The sequence below is a fragment of the Anser brachyrhynchus genome (assembly GCF_964034855.1).
Source record: "Anser brachyrhynchus genome assembly, contig: SCAFFOLD_63, whole genome shotgun sequence".
Lineage (NCBI taxonomy): Eukaryota > Metazoa > Chordata > Aves > Anseriformes > Anatidae > Anser > Anser brachyrhynchus.
In genome coordinates, this window is record NW_027663488.1 from 831,895 (window position 1) to 855,204 (window position 23,310).

The 23,310-nt window shown below is 40.1% G+C and overlaps 2 protein-coding genes across 8 annotated transcripts in view; both read left to right on the forward strand.

Moving 5' to 3' along the window:
• The first annotated feature begins 282 nt into the window (after positions 1-282).
• Positions 283-17,500, forward strand: LOC308187408 (uncharacterized protein). 2 transcript variants are annotated; one of them, XM_080609558.1, is made up of 5 exons: positions 283-8,452; positions 11,138-11,264; positions 12,889-13,362; positions 14,604-14,696; positions 15,364-17,500. In XM_080609558.1, exons 1-5 carry the CDS (start codon positions 8,403-8,405, stop codon positions 15,448-15,450), a joined length of 831 nt encoding a protein of 276 aa, XP_080465684.1. In that variant the 5' UTR covers positions 283-8,402; the 3' UTR covers positions 15,451-17,500. The 2 variants fall into 2 exon arrangements, 1 of the variants encoding a protein (XP_080465684.1); XR_013944664.1 differs by lacking the exons at positions 14,604-14,696; positions 15,364-17,500 and adding an exon at positions 11,491-11,561 and having other exon boundaries at positions 12,889-13,492.
• A 119-nt stretch (positions 17,501-17,619) lies between these two features.
• The window catches only part of LOC308187409 (uncharacterized protein), a 41,914-nt gene continuing 36,223 nt past the window's right edge, over positions 17,620-23,310 (forward strand). For 2 of the 6 annotated variants that reach the window (XR_013944665.1, XM_080609559.1), the window contains exons 1-2: positions 17,620-19,222; positions 19,737-20,085. The gene's annotated coding sequence lies outside the window, so the exon portion shown is untranslated. The remainder of the gene's footprint in view (positions 19,223-19,736; positions 20,086-23,310) is intronic. The other 4 variants (XR_013944666.1, XR_013944667.1, XR_013944668.1 and 1 more) reach the window with 4 other exon arrangements.

Consider the following 23,310-nt stretch of genomic DNA (forward strand, 5'->3'; position numbering starts at 1 on the left):
GTCTCCCTGTTCGAGCGGCCCCTGAGAAAGTAACAGAGACTGATAAGCAGGCGACATCGGATTCGGGAAACCAATTATAATAACCCTGCCTCTTCTAGAAGTAGTAATGAATATGTATTAGCCTAGGAGCATAAAAACCAGCCGCCTTACGTAACAGGTGTGCGTCCCGGTGGAGCAGAGACTCCCGGCGCACCCAGCGCTGTTTGCTTGCCTCTATTCGTTTAATAAATTGTAAACTCTGATTGTAATCCTATTTGGGACTCAGTCATTTATAACAGTGCCCTTAATAACAGACATTGGGCAGTGAAATCACCGACTTCTGCAACAATACGTGCTCAGGGAACTGACTAAAACCCCTCCTGCATCGGCCATGTAATAGCTAGGCAAACATCACATAATACTTCCCTCCCTCATGTACACCAAACCTATTAAGGCAACCATAGTAGTGTGATAACGTGATTTTTCTCCTCCAGATCAGCGTCAAAGGCAGCTACGCTAGGTTTGCTCATAAGTTCAAACGCTGCTTTATTTATTTATTTGAATTCCATTTTTCTTATTTAGAAGGATTTCCATAGGGTGACAGGCCTTTAATGACACTCACGACTCAGAAACATTTGCCGATGCAGTCAAACAGTGTCTATTAACGCGAGGCACTGAAGTTAATTGGTATTAAAAATGAGCCAAAACGAAAGGCAAGTATCTGCGTGTCCAGCAGAATGACAGCGATCATCACCATTTGATCAATCTTCCCCCCACTCTCTGTTGCAGCTAGGTACAACAAAAAGAGTTTATGAAATCATTACGGGACATTCTTGTAGAAAACTTCCTCAAGCTTGGAAGAAAAAAAAACATTTCAGCTAAGTAAAACAGAAAATAACTGGAAGAAGTGAAGTATGGCGGTGTTGGAAAAGTTGCTTCAAAGACTTGTTTAATTAAAAAGAAGGAAAAAAGCAAGTCCCTACTGCAATCCCATCTTTGTCAAACTGATGGCGGGCACCAGTACGATGTGTTCAGCTAACACAGGCTGGAAGTTGTAACTGCAGCTGTGAAGTTTACCCAGTAAAAAGACTCCGCAAAGCATTCTAGCAGTTCCGATGCAATCACTGCTTCCTGAATTTGTGACTCACGGTTAACACGGCAGTACAGGAAGAAGTCTGGCATTCACTGTGCTCTTACGGTAAAGAATCTGCACTGCGCACACCATCCCAAGCCAGGTATGCGCTCCTAACAGGAAAGGACGATAGGCTGATAAGTCTCAGCAGAGGGAAAAAGACATCAGAGAACTACTTTATAACAGCAGCACGCGGGCTGCAACCAACGTTCTCTTCCTCTCATCATTTTCATTTCTGTGGACTCCAAGAGAATACACTCCCAACATTTTTCAGCTCTGGAGAACAAACAGCCCAACCAATCTCATTCACTGAACTACAAAACTGGTATTTTCACTATCTAGTCCGGAAAAGGAGGCGCACGTCTCTAACGTACAGTGTAGAGACCTTGTTAATAGGCAAAGTCTGCATAAAATAGGTGGCCACAGCCTGATTTTCTGACGTTCAGGGCCTTGGGTCACACACCACCACAGTATCAGACTTAATGAAGTCACCAATCTATGTGGGCCCCTCATTACACAGGTCACATGTTATGGACCAACCTCTCAAAGGCCAAAAACCAGCACTGATACTGCCGGGCCAACACATATCTGTAGCATCCCATTTCTGGGTGACAACACAATGAATGTTTCCACAAAGTACTCGATGCAACCTAACTACTGTGTTTGGTGATGCAAAGCAAGCCGTGTCAAAGCAGCGTAGCACCCAGGCACATTCCTGGAAGATGTTTTGCTGCTCACATTGAAGAAAATAGATAAAAAAATCCTGTGCAGTTTGCACTTCTGAGCTCAAGTACCACAGCTATGCACTACAATTGAAGTGGCATCAAAGCTTGTAAGGTTTTGAAGCTTCAGCACTGCCATCCAAATTCAAGGAGGCTGCATCTATTATCTTGAATTTGCCCCAGCTCAGTCCCCTGAAACAATTCCATAGACACGTACAAGCAACCCTTTTCCCACCCAGATTCTTTGCTTCATCTATTGCACCTCTACCTTGTGTCATATTCTTATTAATCTGCCCCTCAAAAGACTCCCTGGCTCACACAAAGAAGCAACCCAACAAATCCCTGTTCCCAGCCACGTTGCTTTCATGCTTTGGGAAGAGTTAACTGCAACAGCTCTAACTGTGATGCCACCTCACCCCCTCCACCTATGTGAGGTTCTTTGCCTTCTGCCTCCTCCTACGTGTACACCTGCACTAGAACCAGGAAGAATGTGCTTCCTACAATACTCCAAGAGCCTCTTCTGTTTCAGGATGTCATCATTTCAATTCAGGACTGAAAGTATTCCTAGCAAAAACCCAACAGCTAATAGCTAACAGAAGCAGTTGCTGGTGATCAGCTACAAGCAACCTGGAAGTACTGAGGAGTCACAAAAGAGAATTTGCATTACATTTAAGAACAGCATGCAGCTTAGGACCACTGCTTTCACTGACTACACTAAGCCATAAAAAAGAATTGGATTCTTACCTGCCATCACAGCAATTATGGTTTATGTTGCCCCCAAAACACACACGGCAGTACCAGAACTGTGTCAACTAGCTTTAACAGCTTCCCCAGCTATTAAGTACAGTAATTTCTGCTTCCTTTTTTTTCTTGGAGGAATATTCTTTTGTTTCCAGCCTCACTTACTTATTATACACACTGTTAATTAGCAACTATTTCTCCATACTCATAGGGTTATGGAGTCCCTATGACTGGAAAAGACTCTGTACCCTTCAAGATAAGAACAGCATAAAGGCAGCAACTCGCAAGACTGCTCTAGCTTAAAGCAAAGCTTTCCTCATTGCTCTCATCTCCTTTGACTTGAGTGCTGTCATCCTTCTACCAGAGCTTTAAAAACTTCATTACCACGAATGAAGGAAGACCAGAGCAATCAGAGAGGGTAGCAGAGGGTATAACTTAAGGAGCTGTTACTAGGATTTTTTTGTTGTTCCTGGTGGACTATTTTTCTCCTTGCCAGCAAGGAGGGAAAACCAGCAAGTTGTTTTCTCCAAGATTTTTTTTTTTTAGGTTTAAGAACACGGATTATGTTGTAGCAATTTCTTCGCTGTAAAGCGTCAGCTGAGAAGTCTAACAGTAAGAAGGGCAAGGGAAAACTGAATGCTGATGCAGAGAGTGCCAGCAGACATCATCCTCATTCCACGGGATGTTTGTAGCTATGGCAGTTGAAGTCTACACTTCCATATGCTTAACATACCCTATTTATAAGCCAATTTTAGCTGACCTAGCATGTATCAGTAGTACAGTTAGAGCCAGCAGCCTGCAGGAAAAAGTGGGCACAGGTGTTTCCATAGCAAGGCCTGTGAGTGTCTCCCATACATACTTCCAGTCTAAGCAAGCACATGAAAGGCTTGGCTTGTCGCTTACCTAAGGAACCAGGAAAACAAGGGGAAGCTAGATTTTGCTTGTGTCCTAATGCCCATATAAAAATAAAGACAGATGAAATACCCTTACTACCTTGTTAAATTCCATAAGCCGGAAGAGAACGTGCTGCACACAGGTACAAGTAAAATCCCTTGCTGGCAGGTTTGCAGAAACAAATTTTTTATTTACACAGGCAAGTCTTATCTTTAAGATAAGACCCCATTTACCTCTTTACATTTCTCGAATATTTACATGACTTCATGATGCTCCAAGAAGAGAGTGATGAACAAAAAGATTACAGAAACTGTCAAAAGCATAGCAAAAAAACCCCAACCTATCATTGTGCTTTAAAACTTATGAGCTAGAATAATGTAGAAGAAATGTAGTTTTAGCACTTTGGTCCTAACGGTCATGCTCTAGAAGACGCTTAAATAGCAGAGGGGATTTCAGAAGTGACCGTATCCAGAGGTTGCCAGTGACAATTCATGAGTGAATCGTAGAGTTCTTCGCTTGTCTCCGTGAATTGTCTGTTCATTTCATCAACATCCAAGTAGAGCTGTGGATCTGAAAATAAAAGCCTGGTAAGTCCAAGTATCAAATCTGAGGCATGCGCACAAAAAAACTTCACGTGAAATGGCTAATAAAATGTATTTTAAGCTAAGTGTAATAAGCTATTAGATCTACTAATTTTAGTGAGGTATTTAGTCCTCTAAAATTTTGAGCCTCACAACTCCAACTTTTGGGAATTTGTATATTAGAAGGCTGGGACTAGAACTGTCTTTCAAGATAAAGACAAAGACAATGTTTAAGATAGTAAAGATAACGTTTACGGATAATCAGCCATGAAACCCTCCCAAGAGTCATTTAATTCACTTCTACGGCAATACACGTTACATAGGATAGTTTCTAAACACTAACACAAAATGCCTCCACGTGAGGAACTTTGCAAACCTTCCAGGACACAAATATGTTTTGTACCGTATTTGTAAGTGCAAGCTGAATCCTCCTTTTGGAATCTGCAACATAAGCTTTTACCTCAGGGTGGAGAACAAAGCTTTTGCATATTACTGAGTTTCTAATATAAAATCTGTTTAGCGGAACCAATACAAAGAACAAAATTCTGTCTTAGACCATTTTCAAATGGGAATGAAGGCACAGGTACAAGAAACCTGCTGCGAAGCATTGACAGTGTCCCGTTTTACTTGATGCGGTCAGTGTATGCTGTATCAGCTTTAAAACCCCAGCTGATTGCAGATCAACCCCACAGAGGTTTGACCTCAGCTGAATTTTCAAGATGTTCTTCATCCAGTAGAGGTTGGCTTGTATTGTTAAAAGGCACAAGGATGGCTAAACTCAAGTGACAATGACAGAACCCTTATTACCGTCAGTAATTAGGTCATCACCGATTGCAGTCATAACTGAAGATTCCTGAAAGACAGAAAAGGCTAAGTTTAATCATAACTCATTTCAGAAAGCATCACAGATTCAAAGTGCTGCAGTCTCAACCCATTCCTTCTTCCTACAACTACAAGGATAGATGGCATTTTATCTATTTATTTTTAGAAGAAAGCCAATATTACAGTACAGGTTGGAAGGGACCTCCGGAGGTCACAACTAATACATTGACCACGATAAGACCACTTAAAACAACTGTTTAATTTGCTTTAAGCAAAGCAAATCAGAAGAATCAGAGCAAATCTGTACAACGTATTATCTGTGAAATATTTTCTTTACAGCAAGCGTGCACTATCTTTACCTCAAAAACAGCTGGAGCCATTAAAGAATCTCCTAAAGAGCAGTCTCCAACAGCTTGCATGCTGTCATAGGGAGCATAGGAGCTGTAGTTGTAGTCAGCGTAAGCATCGTAACTCCTCTGCGAGTGGTAGTTCTGGTAATCTTGGCAATAATCATTATAGTTGCATGACTGGTACCGCTGCAATTCTGCTTTCAGTCTGAAACATGAGAAGTTGCATACAGTCAGAGAACAAGAGACTGTAAACCCAGTTCTGAACTTAAACAATTTGTCAGCTTACATACTTCAAAGCTTAAAAGGAAGCTTTCCTAAACAGTCACCTAAGTGACAGCTTAAGTCACAGCTCAAAACCTCATTTCTATAGAAGCAAGCATCCTCACCTTTGCCAATACCAGAAGGAATTGTTCTCATGGATTAACTCCAGAGCCTTGACATGGTTACCTGTACACATCAAGTATTTTTAGCGTTGGCATAAGCAAGCTGCTGCTATGTCTCTGTGCTTTGCTAAAGATTGATTTAAGACCAGAGACATTTATCAAGCACAGCTGCTTTAAAGATGCAGTCTTAACCCTTCTATCTTTTGTTTGGTTAATTACTAGATCTTATTTCCAGAAAGAAGTGAATGGAGTCAGATTATCCATTTCAAAGAAGCATCTGACACTGCCTGTCAGTTTGCCATGTCTACCTCCACCTGCTCAGTTTTTTTGTTTGTTTAAAGTCCATTAAACATTCAACAGCTGCCAACTATACCGCTCAGGTGAAGTCAGTCTTGCTTAACAACACAATCGCGATTCTCCAGCATGACGCCTTATTATTAGTGGGAGAATTACAAAATACGCTGGTTCTTAAGAAGAAAGGGCCAGCTGATTAGCTTTCACTACTTTCCCTTTCAAGATTTTCTCAGGGGCAGCTTCAGACTAATGACAAGAACCAAGACAAGTGCTATCTGTACTAAAACTGAGGTACACTGCATAAAGAACATTCAGATAACCCAGCTGCATATTCAAAAAAATCCGCTGTTTAGACTTGTCTTCACTGATTCTGTACAGGCAGACCTCCTGTGTCTGCAGTGCCCAGTTTCTCTCACTTGAATTGGGGATGCAGAGAAGTGAGTTCTATGCTTTTGGGGAAGAATACAAGCTGAAGGCATTCTGAAATAGCTTCCAAACTAAGCAAACATGAGGGACAAACTAATCCAATGGCTGGGTATTTCAATGCTAAGAGAGCACGGTACTCAGCCATTCAGAAACGTATTACTGATGTGTATTTTAATACCTACATTTGTTTCAATACTGCAAAGCTACACAAGTTCTAATAAAGAGGTAATCCATTGTCTTGTTACTGTAGTAAACAAACAGAAGATACATCATCTTAGGTCTTCTGCTTCCAACTGCACTCTTCCTACATACAGTTGTGTAGGGAAGGAAAATCTGAAAATACTGTTGACGTTCTTCTGGATAGCCGAAGCAAGAAAACATGTTTGTGGCTTATTCTTGTTTTCAAAATAAAACAATATTAATTTAATCAAAAAATTTTGGCAAAGAAGTTTGGACAGTGCTCTCTTGGAGAAGATCATTTCCATTCTAAAGCAGAAGGAGGCAACATTTGCAGAATTATGCTAGGTAAACAGAAACAGAAGTGTCATTTTTTACTATTTAACAGAACACACAAGCTAACCTCATGAACATACTGAAATTGTTTATATGAAGTCCTGTTTTGTCAGTATCCTGGATCAAAGTTCATCAAATTTGGTATCAATTCTTTAACCGTTCAGAGACCTGAATTGCCTTAAATAAGTGATAGAACTGAGCCGGTAGAGTAAGAAACCCTCTCAGGAAGTGCTAAGCTTTAAACTCCCCATTGCCCTAAGCTCATGAAAAGCAAAGAATAGCATTCTAAACCTGTTCTAGTAATAACGCCTTTGGCTTTCTCCCTGCGTTCCCATTTTTCCCCCCCACTTCTTTCCTGTCAACCCACTGTAAAACTAGTTATGTGCTTCTCTCAAACTAGAGGGAAAGCTCTAAGAACAAGAACTCCCTAGCACATAAAACCACTTGTTGTCCCTTCTACCTTATGCAGGCCCAAACCTGAAAATATTTACCAATGCATTCAGCTTTGCTGCTGTTGAGAAACAAGGCTGGTTACAATGGCAGCTAAGCCCAAGTTGCGCTGTCTGGCTAGACTTAACAGTTGGATTCCCCCAGCCATCCTGAAGCAGGTTGATGAATCCAGGGAGTCAAAACATAGGACTTCTGCATTTCTGGTTTTGTAGACTGCATCCTGTGTGCAGCCACTACAGCAAGGGCCACAGACTTTCCAAAGGCAGAGCTACAAGAATCTGATTATTTAGAATAACTGTATCAATGCACAACTCCTTGGTTACCTTTTAGAAATTCCTATGCTCAGCCGGATTCCTTTTCCCCCCAGACCTGGTGCGTTCTGGCAGTCTTGCAGTGCCCTCATCTGATCACCTTGCTCACCAAATCTGTCATAGGCATACCCTCTACTATTTTCAAAAGGGAGAAAACCAATTCTGGTATGCATAACAGTTACAAAGCTAACGAATTCAATTTCTGTCTTCTACAAAAAACAGAAGATAGCAGCTACTATAGCTTCTATTACTTAAGCAACCTCTCTGGCATGTGCACGTGCACAGAAAAGGCTTTCACCAAATTAAAAAACTTGGGCCAGAAACAAAAAGCTTTGCAGCAACTTTCTAGCAGCAACTGCTTAGTTTTTTGTGGGGGTAGAGTTTTTTTTTTTTTCTTGTTTGTTGATAAATGATAGAAAACAGAAAAGTATGTCCCTTTTACGGGGTTGGCAAACACAAGTTTTGATGAAAACTCTCCCCCCCACACACAATTTTTGTCATTTTGTTTAAAATAATTACTTTCTTTGTTAGAGGATTTGACAAATTTGATTTAGTGTTCTATCAGTTTGTCCTCAATGCTGAGTGAAGCAGTGATGCTTACTTTAGCCCCAAAATTTAACTGAACTGTACCCACAATGCTGAATTAGGGAACAACGTTAAGTAGGTGAGGTGTATTCAGTGCTATAAAATTAAAAATAAATAAATAAAATAAAAACCACAAAAAACCACATGAAGTGGTTGTTGGTACTTTGTGTATGCTGTACATATTCAGCTAAGTCTTGAACTAAACTTAACTTGCAGGGGATGAGAGAGAAGACTTTGCCTGCAGAACAGCGAGCAGAACCATCTGAAAGGTATGACATCTATTAATTTAAAACTTACTTGAAGGAAGAAAGAAATCTCCTTTTTCAGTACGGTCTGCACCTGAAAGGTGGTGACAGTTCTCAGTAAAAGGAATGGGAAATCCAATGAAAATTTTGTATTTTGAGGGAGCTGCAAAGTCTGGATTGTGTTTGAAGATCAATATAACTTTGAGAAAATTGTTGTTTTTATGAAAGGAAGGAAGATGAGCAAGAATAAAAGTACTGATACACCACTTTTTATCCCAAGTTTATCTTCTGAGTAGGATACGAAGATGGGAAACGAGGCACGTTATAATGCTGTATCCACAGAAAGGATCTTTGCTATTGGAGGCCTAATTTTTTCCTTCTACAGGAAATATGGCTCATTTTGTAGTTTAACTAAATCTGTAGCGTTACAAATTTTGCTTTGACAGATATTTCATGGTTTATAACTCAGTTTACTTATAACAAAATAATTTGTCCCTCCTAATGTTCCCTAGGGGAAAAGCTATTAGTTTTAGCTATTTAATTGCTTGCAGTTTGAAAGCTCTGTCCTAATGGGATGATTCTTTCTGAAGCATTCTTTAGAAGGTGAAGTAGGCGAAGTGAGTTACAGTTCAGGAGGATGTTTATTGATGTGTTTTTTTCTTTATTTTTTAAGCAAAAACATGGAGGAAGATTTATGATTTATTATTCTTTTTTTTAATACTCCTTTCATGATGAAGTTAATTGTCTGCTTTGAGTTCACATGAAGACCATGTGTTCTTTAGGATCATTTGAGGCCAAATGCTAACTCATCTCTAAAATAAAAAAAATCCAGCAGAATTAATTGAATTTCTTCTTGAGGAGACTGCTTTGTGTTATACTGCTTTCTTGGTTTAGGTCAAATGAGTTATCCTCCAGATAATATTGATGGCTTTTCCTTCTGGGCAAATGGTGTTTTGGGTAATAATGCTTGAGTTAAGGGACTTTGCACTCGGTTTTTAGGGGGTCGCTCTTTTCAAAGAACAGTAGCAGGGAATTTTGTCGACTCTATGCTCATCTGCCAAGCAATTCTTAGGTGACCATGGGCATTCTTTGGCTTGCAGAAAGAACTCAACACTTTGTTTTGGCATCTAAAAGTTGGACTTCACAACAACCACCTTTTTAGGGGTGGAAGCGACTGGCTTTAAGGTTCTGGTACAGGTGCAATCAGGTGCTGGGTTTTAATTATGTTTTTTTCAAACTGTTCTAAATTGTCTTTGTTAGAACTCCTTTCTACTTCTCCATTTAGGAAGGAGATACAGCAAACTCATACTGCTTTTGATTTCGTTCACAAAGTTTATTGCAGTGCCCTACCTTTTGTTTGTAGAGTAGGTAGTGGTGGTAGTGTTTTTTGTGATGCTGGTCTCTGTTGGGTGCCATGTTCTGGAGCAGGAGCACCACACTGATCTGCTGGCAAGAGTCCCTTTGGACAGTTGAGTTGGAATACTCAGTAAATCTCTGGCCCACCAATGCTATATATCTATGCGTGTGTGTGTATATATATATATATATTTTATATCCTGAGTCCAATTGTAGATTAGACTTGCTTGAAGGCTGACAACTGTCTTTGCCCCCTTGAAGCTCACAGGTGTTAACAGAAAGAGGAATATGGGCTGTTATGGGCAAGCGATAGTTGTCTGAATGAAGATCTATTTTGATGTAAGACTTTTTTCAGAATTCTAATGGATTGACAGTTCGGATTAGAGAAAAGTCTGAGCATATGCCTTAGGGATCTGTCTTCCTCTATGCAGTTACAGTGCTAAGCAGGCTGTTGTCAAGTATTTGACAAGTTTAGACCAGTTCTCCTCCTCAGTATTGTGGGAGTTTGACCTGGTGTCTTCCAGTGCGATCTAATGCACTTCTGTACTGACTGACTGATTGGCTGCAAGATAAGCTTTGATGTCACGGTTTTTCCAGGCATACTTCATTTTCTTGCCATAGTACTTTTGTTAGAGTTATTCCCTATTCCACTTCTGGTTTGGGTTATTTTTTCCCCATTTCCTCTTGGATTAGGATATCTTTCTGGTTATGTGCTAGGCTTTTTTAAGTACCAGAAAAATGCCTTTGTATGCCTTACAAAAGGGATCTGTATTCATGTCTGAAAAGACTTCTGGAATGTTGGCATACCCAAACACCTCTGCTGTTCCTGCTGATGGCCACATGAAAGCCAGAGCTGCTTCTGAAGCTTAGGCCATATTACCTTGCCACACAAGTCTGAGGCGTCCCTATTCTATCAGAGCTGTTGGCAGTGTTTCCCATGTGTATGTGTGCATATGTGCACTCTTTCTGTATTTTTGTGAGCTGTTCTTTTATATCCCTGCAAAAGATACATGTGCATCGCAGAATCAGAGAACCAGTCCTATTTAAAGGAAGCACTGGAAAATAACAATCTAAATCAGCTCTTCTATTTCAGGTCTTCTGGCTTAGTCATTGTTCCCATGTGAACGGTGCACTTATGTATGTCCTTTTCATTGCTGCTGTTAATAAAGTTTTTCCTATTTAGAACATCAAGTATTTACCAGCGTTTAGCAACTTGTGAGACAGCTTTAGTTTTTTTCTGATCAGCAGGTTTCAATTCTAGGACTAATAACAGCTCTAATATCTTGAAAAAAAAATTTGGCTGGTAATTTCTTTTTCTCTTTTTTCCCCAACTTCTGTACTGTCGTGTGCTAGCAATGTGACCAGCTACAAATTCAGTACTGCTGCGTCCAATGGTCTGTCTTCAGGAGTGAGTAGCGGAGGCGGCAAAATGAGAAGGGAAAGAGGAATACACTATTTATCAGGAGCTGTACAAGAACAGGTAAGTGACTCTTAAATTAATTGCTGTCACTGAGCTTACTGAAGTAACTAGCTAAGTGTGTCAGTTTTATTGCATCATAGTAAATTATAACAATACCGCTTTACTTTTGCATTGTTTTTGTTTTCTTGTGGGTTTCAGAGCAGGCTCCAATTGATTTCCTGTGTTTGAATACCTGAACTTTGCTTATGTAATTTTGAAATTTTTAATTCTCTTACCTTCTCTTCAGATTCTTCAAACTATAACATTTCTCGTTAGCAATTGAATGAATGAGTCCTAAGAAGAGAAGTTTTGGTGAAGGTTTGTATAGTTTTTCTACAGGAATGATACTTGAAACGAGTGCCAAGTATAAAAAGAAAAAAAAAGCTTAATTTTTGGTTTCATATTTAAGTCATACAGAAAGATACAGGCCAAGAGTGTGAAAAAGAGTAGTAGAAGAGAGCATTCTGCATGTCTGCTAACGATGACTCAGTTTTTGATACTCACCAAACTCATTGTGAGAGAGTTTTTTTCTCATTTTAATAGGAAAAATCTATTCCATAAAACTATGACCATGAATATTCAGATTATTTTTTCTTTTATTGGATGTTATATAAGCTGCCTGTAAGTTAATTTAAGTATTTATGTTAACATTAAGTATTTAATTAATATTAAGTTAATATTAAGTATTTAAGTTAATTTAAGTTTCAAATCATTAAATGGGACTTCTGGATGATGCAATATAAAGAAATCGTAAACACTGTTGTTTATTCCTGTAACGCAAATAAAATAATGGTCCAAATATCAAAAGTTCCATAAACTTTTCAAATCAAAACTGTGAAACAGATGTAAGCTACAGGATGCACTGAATATGAGTAGTACCAACTTACATCCCTGCCTAGTCATTTCTAAGTAGATCATGATAGTACTGTACAAATTTCGGTCAGATTTTCTATGCCATTTAAAACATAACTCATCCAATCTTAGTAATCAAATAAAGTAAGTGGCAGGGATGAAAATTGAAGTTGTTAAGAGGCTGTTTTCTGATTTTTATATTTGCATCCTGATACATGGTATAGACTGTATTTACCAGAACACAATCTTCAGTGCTGCTAGTCTGACTTTCTTTGGTGCTTTTTGTGTTTAGTTTGGTTGTTGAACCTACCTGCTTCTTTAAACATTACCTTTTTCCACGTTCACTGCTGTAATGACTTTAGAAACTTTGGCAGCTATCCTGCCTAATTTTGCAAGAGGAACACTTTCTCACTTGTCTTGAGAGTGTACTCTTAATTGAAGCCATGCGAGGGTAGTTAGAAAGGATGATGCTTCTCTAGAGCTTTGATGACTAAAGTATAGAAAAGAAAGAAAAAAAATGTGATCTGTGCGTCTCTGTTCTGCACAGGTTTTGAGTTAACTTTCAGTGTTCTTGCTGTACAGTTGTTGAATAGAGTATAATGTGGAAGCAGGCCTGCCATAAATTAAAATGACGTGGTAGACAGAGGTGGGGAGATCGGGATTTCTTCTGGAAACTTGCTTTCTCTTAATTTGTATGGATTTTTGTTCTATTTAATTTTGTTAATAAATTGGGTGGGATGGGGTGAGAAAGTAGTATGTCTTGTATAAGAAAAATTAAAATTTGCAACTTTAGGAAGTGGAGGAACCAGTGCTACCGAACATACCCCTACCCATCAGTGCTGCATCGCTGCCTCAGTTCAATTCTAGTTTCATTGGTAGTAGCGCTGTCTCAGCGTCACCGAGCGCTGTTTCAACAGCAGCAATGAGCACGGCAACTCCAGCAGCTGCGACGGGCATGGCAAATCCATCAGAGGTGGAGGGCATGACAGATCCATCAGAGGTGGAGGGCATGACAGATCCATCGGAGGTGGAGGACTTGACAGATCTATCAGAGGAGGAGGTGGAGGACATGATATATACAACAGCGACGTCGGGCATAACATGTTCAACAGTGCCCTCAGGCTTGACATATCCAATAATGGCGGCGGGCATGCCATACCTGCTGATGACAAAGGACATATCAAGGTCAACAGCGGCAACGACAAGCGTGGCAAATTCAACGGAGGCGGCAGGCATGGCAGATGCAGCAGCGACGGCAGCGGGCAAGGTAAATCTTTATGCTATAAATAATGTTTACAATGAGTATACTGCTTTATTGCGAGTTGACTTTTTCTGTGGTGCTCATGAAACTAACAAATATTAGTTTCTACGCAGCTGAATGAATTGGGGTTGTATGCCAGTTTGGGGAAAAAGGCATAAATGTTTTGATTCTGCTTCTCTCAGTCTTAGAGCCTGCCAACTCCCATTTAACGTGATTGTATAACTGCTTCAAATGCTGTGGAAGTCTGCGGGGGAAGGGGGGTGTGGACTTTATGCCACGTTATTTATAGTGGTTTTGGCAGGGGTAGAGTTAATTTTCTTCGTAGTAGATGATGCTGTGTTGCAGATTTGTGAGCAAAACAGTGTTGGTAAGGCACTGGTGTTTTAGCTGTTGCTGAGCAGTGCTTACACAGTGACAAGTCCTTTTCTGTGTCTCACGCTGCCCTGCCAGCGAGGAGGTCGGGGATGCACAAGAGGCTGGGAGGGCACTCAGCCAGGACAGCGGAGCCCAGAGGACCGAAGGGATATTCCACACCATTTAGCATCGTGCTCAGCAATAAATGCTGGGGGAAAGAAGGGGAAGGAGTGGGGAGTATGTACAGGGTTATGGCATTTGTCTTTCCAGGTAGCCATTACATGCGATGAGTCATTAATGCTACCTCAAATTTAACAACTTTACTTCTTTATTTCCAGTTCTTTTCCCTGTTCCACTTGGAGGGAGTGAGCGAGTGGCTGTGTGGTGCTTAGTTGCCTGCAATGGTTAAACCACAACTTTATTTAAGTTATTAAATTAGAGGTAACGTGGTCATATAAGCCTCACATAGAATGAGCCTAGGGTGCAATAATTGGCATATTATTGCAATAAAATAAACATTAATCTGTTCCAGAGTACTTGAAATATTTTTTGTACGGTTTGAAGTAGACAGCTGCTTTAACATGTTGAGGTGTTTGCTGAAGTTCTTGGAGTATCATTGGGCTGAGTTTGCCGTTCTTCAGCTTCCTGGCTTGCTTTTCCGTGCATTTAGACCTAAGTAGCATCTCCAGCTTTTCCTCTCAGTTTCTGGAATTTGGTTTTGAAGATATTGTCCTATACCCACTTGGAAACTTCCCTGTGTTTTATTATTACTTTTATCTGCAAAATAACTCAAACATCAGGTTTTTCGACGTCACTGCGGGACTTCTGTTGGGTAGTGAATTCAAGTAGTTGTTGCTCTTAAATATAAACCTTTAATTCTTTTGAAAATACAGATACAACCAACAAGTACTGTTAGCAGTCCTGAGTTCGCGTTTTCATCTCCAGTTGTGAAATCTACTGAGGCAGAAGTGCTACCTACGTCTTCTGTAAGTAAAATAATAAAGGAGCTTGACTTTTTTTCTTAGGCATTTAGTAGGCTGTTGCAGAACACTAAAGCAGAATCTGCCTTGATGGAGAAAAGTATGTAGGCTTCTGGCTTATAATTTGTCATTCAGCATGCGTGCTACAAATGTGAAGAGCAGCTTTCAGATTTGGTTTTGTGTGTGCATTCGATTGAAGTTCCTGTGGCTTGAGAATCTGAAAAACCTCTCTTGTTCATAGCAGATTGGGTTTACATTTAGTGTTCCCGTTGTAAAATCGGCAGAACTTTCTGGACCCAGTGGTACTCCAGTGACGCCCTTTCTTACCCTAGGTAACTGAAACTTTAGCACTTCAGATCTGAAGTGCTGATTTTCCTTTTTTTCTTTATCAAATCTTCAATCTGTCCTGTCTGCGCATGCTAGCAATTCCAGGCAGTGTTGGACTTCTGCAGTATTTTTCCAGTGACAGATCTGCTTTTATAATTTTTGTTTTGTTTTGTTGCTTTTTGTTTTGCTTGTAATCATAAAGCATTGCAAAGTAAGTAGAATTTGTGAAGATTCTTATGTGAGAAGCATGAAAGCTGGAAATTCTTGTTTCTAACAAAAGTGAGTATAATCTGCTCTAACTAGGTCACATTGTGAAAGCTGGTTTTGTTTTCTTTTGTTTCAAAAGACACCACCACCTCAACCAACATCAACACACAGAAAGAGGAGGTCAAAGATTTTGCTGGTGGTCCCTTCACCACTGCCCACGTCTTAAAGGAAGGAAGCGTCTTAGATGTTCTAAAAAATCCTGGTGAGATAATGAACTCCTTTTAAAAAGATGCTGCAAAAAATACGCTAGCATTTTTTATTAAAAAAAAACCAACACACGACTTATGGTTAATAGAGTATCTGCTATAAATATGAATGTAGGAGAGCATTACATTAAGCGCTGCGTTTGTTAGGGTGCATCTGCCCCCTTCTATTCTAAGTGGTGTTTGTTGCTGGAAGTAAAACTGCAAGATGAAAAGCAGATGGGTTGCATCTCCTTTACGTGTTAGGATGTAATTGTAAATGAGGTACTAAGAGAATTAGCCAGATAATCGGTGTTTCATTTTAAGTAAATACAATTTGTGGAATTGAAAAGGAAATGTTTGTAAAACTCAACACTCCTGTCCCACCTTCAGCCCAGGTGAAGAAAGAATAGGAAAGAGCTTCAGTTCCAAATACATGGCGAAAGCTGCGAATCTTTGGGCCTTAGCTTACAATGGCTCCTGTGGATTAAAATTTAAACTGCAAACAGAAGTGGAGTGTTTTACGTTAAAAACCCTTTTCTGAATTTTGTTTTTAAGCAATTGCAATTGTTTTCAACAGTTTCATAAAGTGTGTCTGTGGAAAAGATATCTTTTAAGAAAAAGGGCTTTATTGAGTTTGATCTTTTCCCAAAAGTCTTCTTCTAACTTACATACTTGTTAAGAAGGCAGCACATTTCTCTACTGGAAAGAGCTAAGTGAGAGAAAATACATTGTGCATTTTGTTTAAGGGAAGACCTCTGAGTGAAGTGACATTCACTTTCTTTATCGGTTTAAAAGAAGCAGAATCTAAATCCACATTGTTCAAAGACTTCATTTTTGACTAAAAAAAAACCAACAAACCACAAAACAACTATGTTCAAGGTAGATTTACAAGCAACTTGAGCTGCTGTTTAAGATGCATTTCCTTTAGTCTTTCTGTATTAGTAGCTTGTCTTTTCTGTTAAAATTGCCACCTTTTAAATAAGGAGTTGTCCTGTGTCCGATGCATTTTGAAAAAGATTATAGAAAATTAGACAGTTGTTCAATTGTCTTGAGTTTTTATTATTTAATTAATATTCAGCATCTGTGGGAAAATACCGTACGGATTGCTGCTCCGAGTACAAACTTCTGTACAGTTACTGGAGTAGATTTGAGTCATCTGCTACGGAAGGAGGAGCTTTAGAAATTTGATTCGATTGGGCATCGCGTCTTAATCAAATTGTATTATTTCCATTCCACGTTGGACTGTCAGATTTCAGTCAGCTACTGTCTGTTTGTACTTGTATCGACCAGTGAAAATGTTGATTTAAAGCTTGCTTGGAAACAAAGAGTTAAATGAAGCTTTAACGAAATGTTCTGTTGTGACCCAGTGCAGCAGATGAAATTTCATCCGTTTAGATAAGATTTCTGGGGACTTCCTGTTGCGCTCGGTCTGAATGTCTAGTTGTAACCATTGGCACCTGAGTTGAAATTTTTGCCCTCTAGTAAAGTCACTTAGTTACATGTAGTGAGGTGCTGCGCTAACAGGAAGACTTTTTTTTCTTGCTTCCTAGACTTTGGATTGTTGAAAACACGCTCTTCTACGTCTGCACAACCTACAACAAGCACAGTGGTTTATACTAGGCCTGCAATAACAACTTTTTCTGCAGGTAAAGAGACTTCTAAACAAGCATCGTACTGGCAATCTGATACATGTGACCCTTTTCTGCAAAACAAAGACATAAAGGACAAATGTGTAACTTGTCAAGCTACTAAAGCGTCAACAGTTGAGAGTATGAAACAGACAGTAAGTTCAAGTCAATGCGACACCTCAAAGCCAGCAGCGCCCCCAGCAGGGATGCTGGGCTTTGGAGACAAATTCAAAACAGTACCTGGAACGTGGGATTGCGATACATGTCTTGTCCAAAACAAACCGGAAGCTACAAAATGTATAGCATGTGAGACACCAAAACCTGGAACGGGAGTAATGCCTGCTCTGACATGACCAGTGGTCACAGACAGCTCGGTGACAGTGACATCCTCCTCGAGCAGCACTGACACAACAGCCACTCTGGGCTTTGGAGACAAATTTAAGAAGGCGAAAGGCTCTTGGGACTGTGGAATATGCCTTGTACCAAATAAGACGGAAGATAACAAATGTGTAGCCTGTCTGAGAAACCAGGTATGGTCCTTTTTTTCCTGTTGTTTCCATCCTAGCCTCTGTGAATCTTGTACAGAATAAAAGTACGTTGCATATATGGAATATTTTAAGCAACACGATTCCCAGGTACGGTTGATGGGTTAGCGGCTGTCTGCAGGATTGGTTTACAGGCACTTCAGAGGTCTCAGCCCAGGTTCCAGCCTGTCGCATAAATTGAACTGATTGTGAAATGTATTAGTACGGAGCTGGATCAATGCAGATACCCCCGGCTTTGCAGCTGGTGAGGGAAGGTGGCTGAAGTGAGTGACTTAATTTAAAAACAACATAGTGATTTTTCACTGGCGAAAATGAGAACTCCATAGAAAGAGTTAAAAATGACTGCGTTTTTCTCTTTCAAAAAATAAGTAAAAAAAATTACAGAATGTGTCCAAAATGCCTCTACTCACCGTTTGTATGTAATTGAGGGGAGATGTGAAGCCAGATTTCAAGACAGTGTAGTCTTAACTAGTCTTAAGCTAAAGCAGAGAGATGCCTATGAAGGTCAGTGGTAGGCTTCAAGAAAGCGAGTGACCCGCTGGGTAACTTCTTCAGGGCAGTACTGGGTTGTTTCCCATTGTGTGTGACCGTAATTGATTTTGAGCGTGGTTGTATTGTTTTTAAAATACGATTCTAATTCTAACTTTGACTCTAAATGTCATTTAACATGCCATTACATCGAAAAACACCTGTGCAAATATATCGTGGAAGAAACAAATTAAGATGGACTAGACCGGGCTTTTGTAATCATCCTGTGCGGTAAGACTGAAATTTCATGAGGTAAGATAATGGATTTCAGACAGAGTTGATTCTCTTGGACTTCCAACCTCTGAGCGGTCAGTCGGCATCTTTGTCTGAGGCTCTTGCCATTGCAAGGAGGAATTTTGGAAATGAGGGGTTTACTGTGACCATGGTGCAGTGAATTGCACGGTTACGTTGCACTTGTCAGGAGAAAGAGCGATGCAAGTAATACTAGGATAAAAGTTTTCTGCGTGTGCCGTGGAAGGGAAGAGCCATTCTTGTCTTTCCGGTTTTGAATTTGAAGCGTTATCTTCTGCTTCTCTCTTAAAAGGCACCTTTTTTTTAAAAGGCACCTGTCAGGCCTCTTTATGGAGGTTACACTGTCATCAACAGCAGCAGAAGCTTGTGTGCTGAACAGAGTTGTGTGTTGTTTGGAAGCTTTGAGTTCCACTCTGGTTTTTTTGTTTGTTTCTTTGTTTCTTTGTGGGTTTTTGGTGGCTTTTATTTTTTTCAGGGGCGGGGGGGGGAGTTGCGGAGTAGTTTTGAACATTTCTGTGGGATTTGACAAATCAAATTTAAAAGTTAATGCTCATTTTATAGTTCATGTTCAAACAGGATGGTTAACTGTCTTGTTTGTCTCACAGAGGGTCCAACACCTGTGACCAGTAGCAGTGCATCTGCTTTTTCTGCTCCTTCTGGAGAATTTCTGGATTTAGACAAATTCAAGAAGCCTGAAGGAAGCTGGGATTGGGAGACCTGCTTGGTTCAAAACAAAGCAGAGGCCACGAAGTGTGTAGCCTGTGAAAGTGCAAAGCCAAGCACCAAAGCAGAGCTCAGAGGTAATACTTAATGATTAAAACGAGGATGCATATTCTGTGATTTATTTTTTGGTTTGCTCTGATTTTTTTTATTTTCTTACCTGTTAAGCACAATTATTTTTTCCTTTGAGGTGTGGCAAAATTATTCGTTTTTCCTGTAGGAATATTGCCTAGATAACATCTGTTTCCACACTTTTCCCCAAGAATAAGTTTATCCTTTTTAGAGAAAAGCTTTCATTAATGACGTGCTTGTTCTTTACATGCCCTACACGTTGTTCATTTGGAGTTCAGACTAAAAACATGATCTTTCAAAGAAGTTCGTATACTTTTTAAAGCCAGGTGGTGGGCAGAAAACACAATTGTGAAAAGTTTTATGTAGAGAGGAAGCATGGGGTTTTCTTGTTTGTTTTACTGTTTGGTTGGTTGTTTGTTAAACAGTTTTGACTGGAAAGATCAGGACTAGAATGTAGTTCAAACCTTCACGTACTGCAGATACACCGTGGGTTACGGACTTGACATTCACTTATTTCTGCAGGTTTTGGTACTGCGACTGCGTCCACAAAATGCTGCCTTGCCATCATTTACATTCGGTGTTCACTCAGAGTGTTCAGGTGCAGAGTCTGCAGCTGCCTCACAGTTTATTTTGGGAAGGACAGAAGAGAAGCAGGATTCTGTCACTACTGCTGCTCCGTTAGTGTTTGGAAAGAAAGCTGACACTGAAGAGTCAAAGACACAGCCTAGCTTTTCAGTTGGGAAGTCCGAGCGTACAAAAGAAGAGAGCACAGCAAAACCTATGTTCAACTTCAGTTTCGTTAAACCATCAGAGAAGGAACCTGAGCAAGCAAAGCCAGCTTTTTCATTTGGGGTCCAAACCAGTACTTCAGGTAAACAGAGTATCTTTTGTCTTCACTTGTGCGCTTATGTCCATCAAGTAAGACCTCTGAAACCATACTAGAAAAAATCTGCGGGATTTGATATGTTCATGTACTAGAGCTTTAGAAAAAGTTTAATTCCTATATGCAGCATGTCTTCTGTCCTGGTTATTGATACGTACGAAATTAGTAGCAATCCCTTTTTTGATCTCAACACTAGGTTTAGACAAAAAATTGCGACACCTTAAGGAACCTGTCCTGCATCTCATACAAGCACAGAAGTTGCAGTGTCTCAATGCTAGCAGTACAGTTGGTGGTAAAATCTTTAGTAGGGTGAAATAGAGGCCTCACACTTTTCAGAGAAAAAAAGAGATGAGAGAGAGTATCTTATTCCCACGTACTTGCAACTATGCTGCAGAGTGTACTGCTGTTACTCTAGTGCTACAAAGGTCCAAAAATCACTGAACAGTTATTAGCCAGTTTTGTATTCCTTTAATTTGTTGAAAGACTGCAGTAGAGGATTGAAGTTTTTATTGAGGATCACTGTGTGGAAAAATTCTGATTGTTAAATGTCATTTGTATGACTTAAGAACCACGTTTTGGAGTACAGAATTCAGTATTAATTCCAGAAGGGGTAAGGGAAAGGACATTAGCTAGTAATCCCGAACAAAAGCAGTGTATAGAGCTATACTGATTTTAATCGCAGTATTCTTACAGTTGGTCTGTTACTGAACAGATATGTTTTGGGGAGATATGGTGGCCAGGGAGGCGTGTGTGTTTGTGTGCTTCCTCTTCTAGTTAAGGTTCTGGGGTTTGGTTTAGTCAGGAAAATTCGATGAGGCACCTTGTGTAAAAGGAAATGTTAACCAGCATTTTTCAACACGGTGTAGTCCCTTAAAAGTGTCATAGATGAAAAGAGGCCATAAACGCTGGGGGAAAAAGTTAGTGGGAAACTGAGAGCAGGATCACATTCAGTAGTGAGAGAGCAGCAGCCTAGGGAAAGCTGATGAATGACTGTAACAGATAGTTCTATTTTAAGTGTAAAACAACACTCAGTACTTTATAATGGTGGTCTTACCAGAGGGTTCTTCTCCATGGCTCCTAAAAGCACGTCTTGAAGGCATTCGAGTGCAGTGAACTTAAGCTGTAAGAGTTGGGCTGGTAAGCTTGGCCTGATTTGAAGCTGTAGGCACGGGGCTATAATTTCTGAACAGGCTACAAAAGAAACTGTACCACTGTGCTTTTCAGTGCTCCGTTTAGCAAAGCCATCAAATTGTTGCAGGCAATTGATGTTGTTCTTCTAAGAGCACCTGAAAGATATTTTTGTTTGAAGAGTTCAGAGGTACCGGTTAATACCGGTTCAGATAATTACAGCCAGCTCTTGGTGTTTGTGACCAATAAAGTTTGTGGCTCCAAAAGGAGTGGGTTAGTGCTAACTGATTAACTGCTGTATATGCAGAAATATGGAATCTGATTACTTACGCAGAGAGCACTTAAAATGTATTGTTTTGCTGGCTCTCAGTGAGTTGCATCTTAATGCTACCAAGGAATAAGCTTTTTGCTTCTGGCCCAAGTTTTTTAATTTGGTGAAAGCCTTTTCTGTGCACGTGCACATGCCAGAGAGGTTGCTTAAGTAATAGAAGCTATAGTAGCTGCTATCTTCTGTTTTTTGTAGAAGACAGAAATTGAATTCGTTAGCTTTGTAACTGTTATGCATACCAGAATTGGTTTTCTCCCTTTTGAAAATAGTAGAGGGTATGCCTATGACAGATTTGGTGAGCAAGGTGATCAGATGAGGGCACTGCAAGACTGCCAGAACGCACCAGGTCTGGGGGGAAAAGGAATCCGGCTGAGCATAGGAATTTCTAAAAGGTAACCAAGGAGTTGTGCATTGATACAGTTATTCTAAATAATCAGATTCTTGTAGCTCTGCCTTTGGAAAGTCTGTGGCCCTTGCTGTAGTGGCTGCACACAGGATGCAGTCTACAAAACCAGAAATGCAGAAGTCCTATGTTTTGACTCCCTGGATTCATCAACCTGCTTCAGGATGGCTGGGGGAATCCAACTGTTAAGTCTAGCCAGACAGCGCAACTTGGGCTTAGCTGCCATTGTAACCAGCCTTGTTTCTCAACAGTAGCAAAGCTGAATGCATTGGTAAATATTTTCAGGTTTGGGCCTGCATAAGGTAGAAGGGACAACAAGTGGTTTTATGTGCTAGGGAGTTCTTGTTCTTAGAGCTTTCCCTCTAGTTTGAGAGAAGCACATAACTAGTTTTACAGTGGGTTGACAGGAAAGAAGTGGGGGGGAAAAATGGGAACGCAGGGAGAAAGCCAAAGGCGTTATTACTAGAACAGGTTTAGAATGCTATTCTTTGCTTTTCATGAGCTTAGGGCAATGGGGAGTTTAAAGCTTGATTAAATTAATATTGTTTTATTTTGAAAACAAGAATAAGCCACAAACATGTTTTCTTGCTTCGGCTATCCAGAAGAACGTCAACAGTATTTTCAGATTTTCCTTCCCTACACAACTGTATGTAGGAAGAGTGCAGTTGGAAGCAGAAGACCTAAGATGATGTATCTTCTGTTTGTTTACTACAGTAACAAGACAATGGATTACCTCTTTATTAGAACTTGTGTAGCTTTGCAGTATTGAAACAAATGTAGGTATTAAAATACACATCAGTAATACGTTTCTGAATGGCTGAGTACCGTGCTCTCTTAGCATTGAAATACCCAGCCATTGGATTAGTTTGTCCCTCATGTTTGCTTAGTTTGGAAGCTATTTCAGAATGCCTTCAGCTTGTATTCTTCCCCAAAAGCATAGAACTCACTTCTCTGCATCCCCAATTCAAGTGAGAGAAACTGGGCACTGCAGACACAGGAGGTCTGCCTGTACAGAATCAGTGAAGACAAGTCTAAACAGCGGATTTTTTTGAATATGCAGCTGGGTTATCTGAATGTTCTTTATGCAGTGTACCTCAGTTTTAGTACAGATAGCACTTGTCTTGGTTCTTGTCATTAGTCTGAAGCTGCCCCTGAGAAAATCTTGAAAGGGAAAGTAGTGAAAGCTAATCAGCTGGCCCTTTCTTCTTAAGAACCAGCGTATTTTGTAATTCTCCCACTAATAATAAGGCGTCACGCTGGAGAATCGCGATTGTGTTGTTAAGCAAGACTGACTTCACCTGAGCGGTATAGTTGGCAGCTGTTGAATGTTTAATGGACTTTAAACAAACAAAAA

What these genes read in the sequence shown, in the direction of transcription:
- LOC308187408 (XM_080609558.1), top strand. Translation starts at nt 8,403, where the DNA reads ATGAGAGAGAAGACTTTGCCTGCAGAACAGCGAGCAGAACCATCTGAA. An exon ending in CAGGAGCTGTACAAGAACAG is followed by an intron (nt 11,265 to 12,888) that starts GTAAGTGACTCT and finishes TTGCAACTTTAG; the next exon opens with GAAGTGGAGGAACCAGTGCT. An exon ending in CAGCGACGGCAGCGGGCAAG is followed by an intron (nt 13,363 to 14,603) that starts GTAAATCTTTAT and finishes TTGAAAATACAG; the next exon opens with ATACAACCAACAAGTACTGT.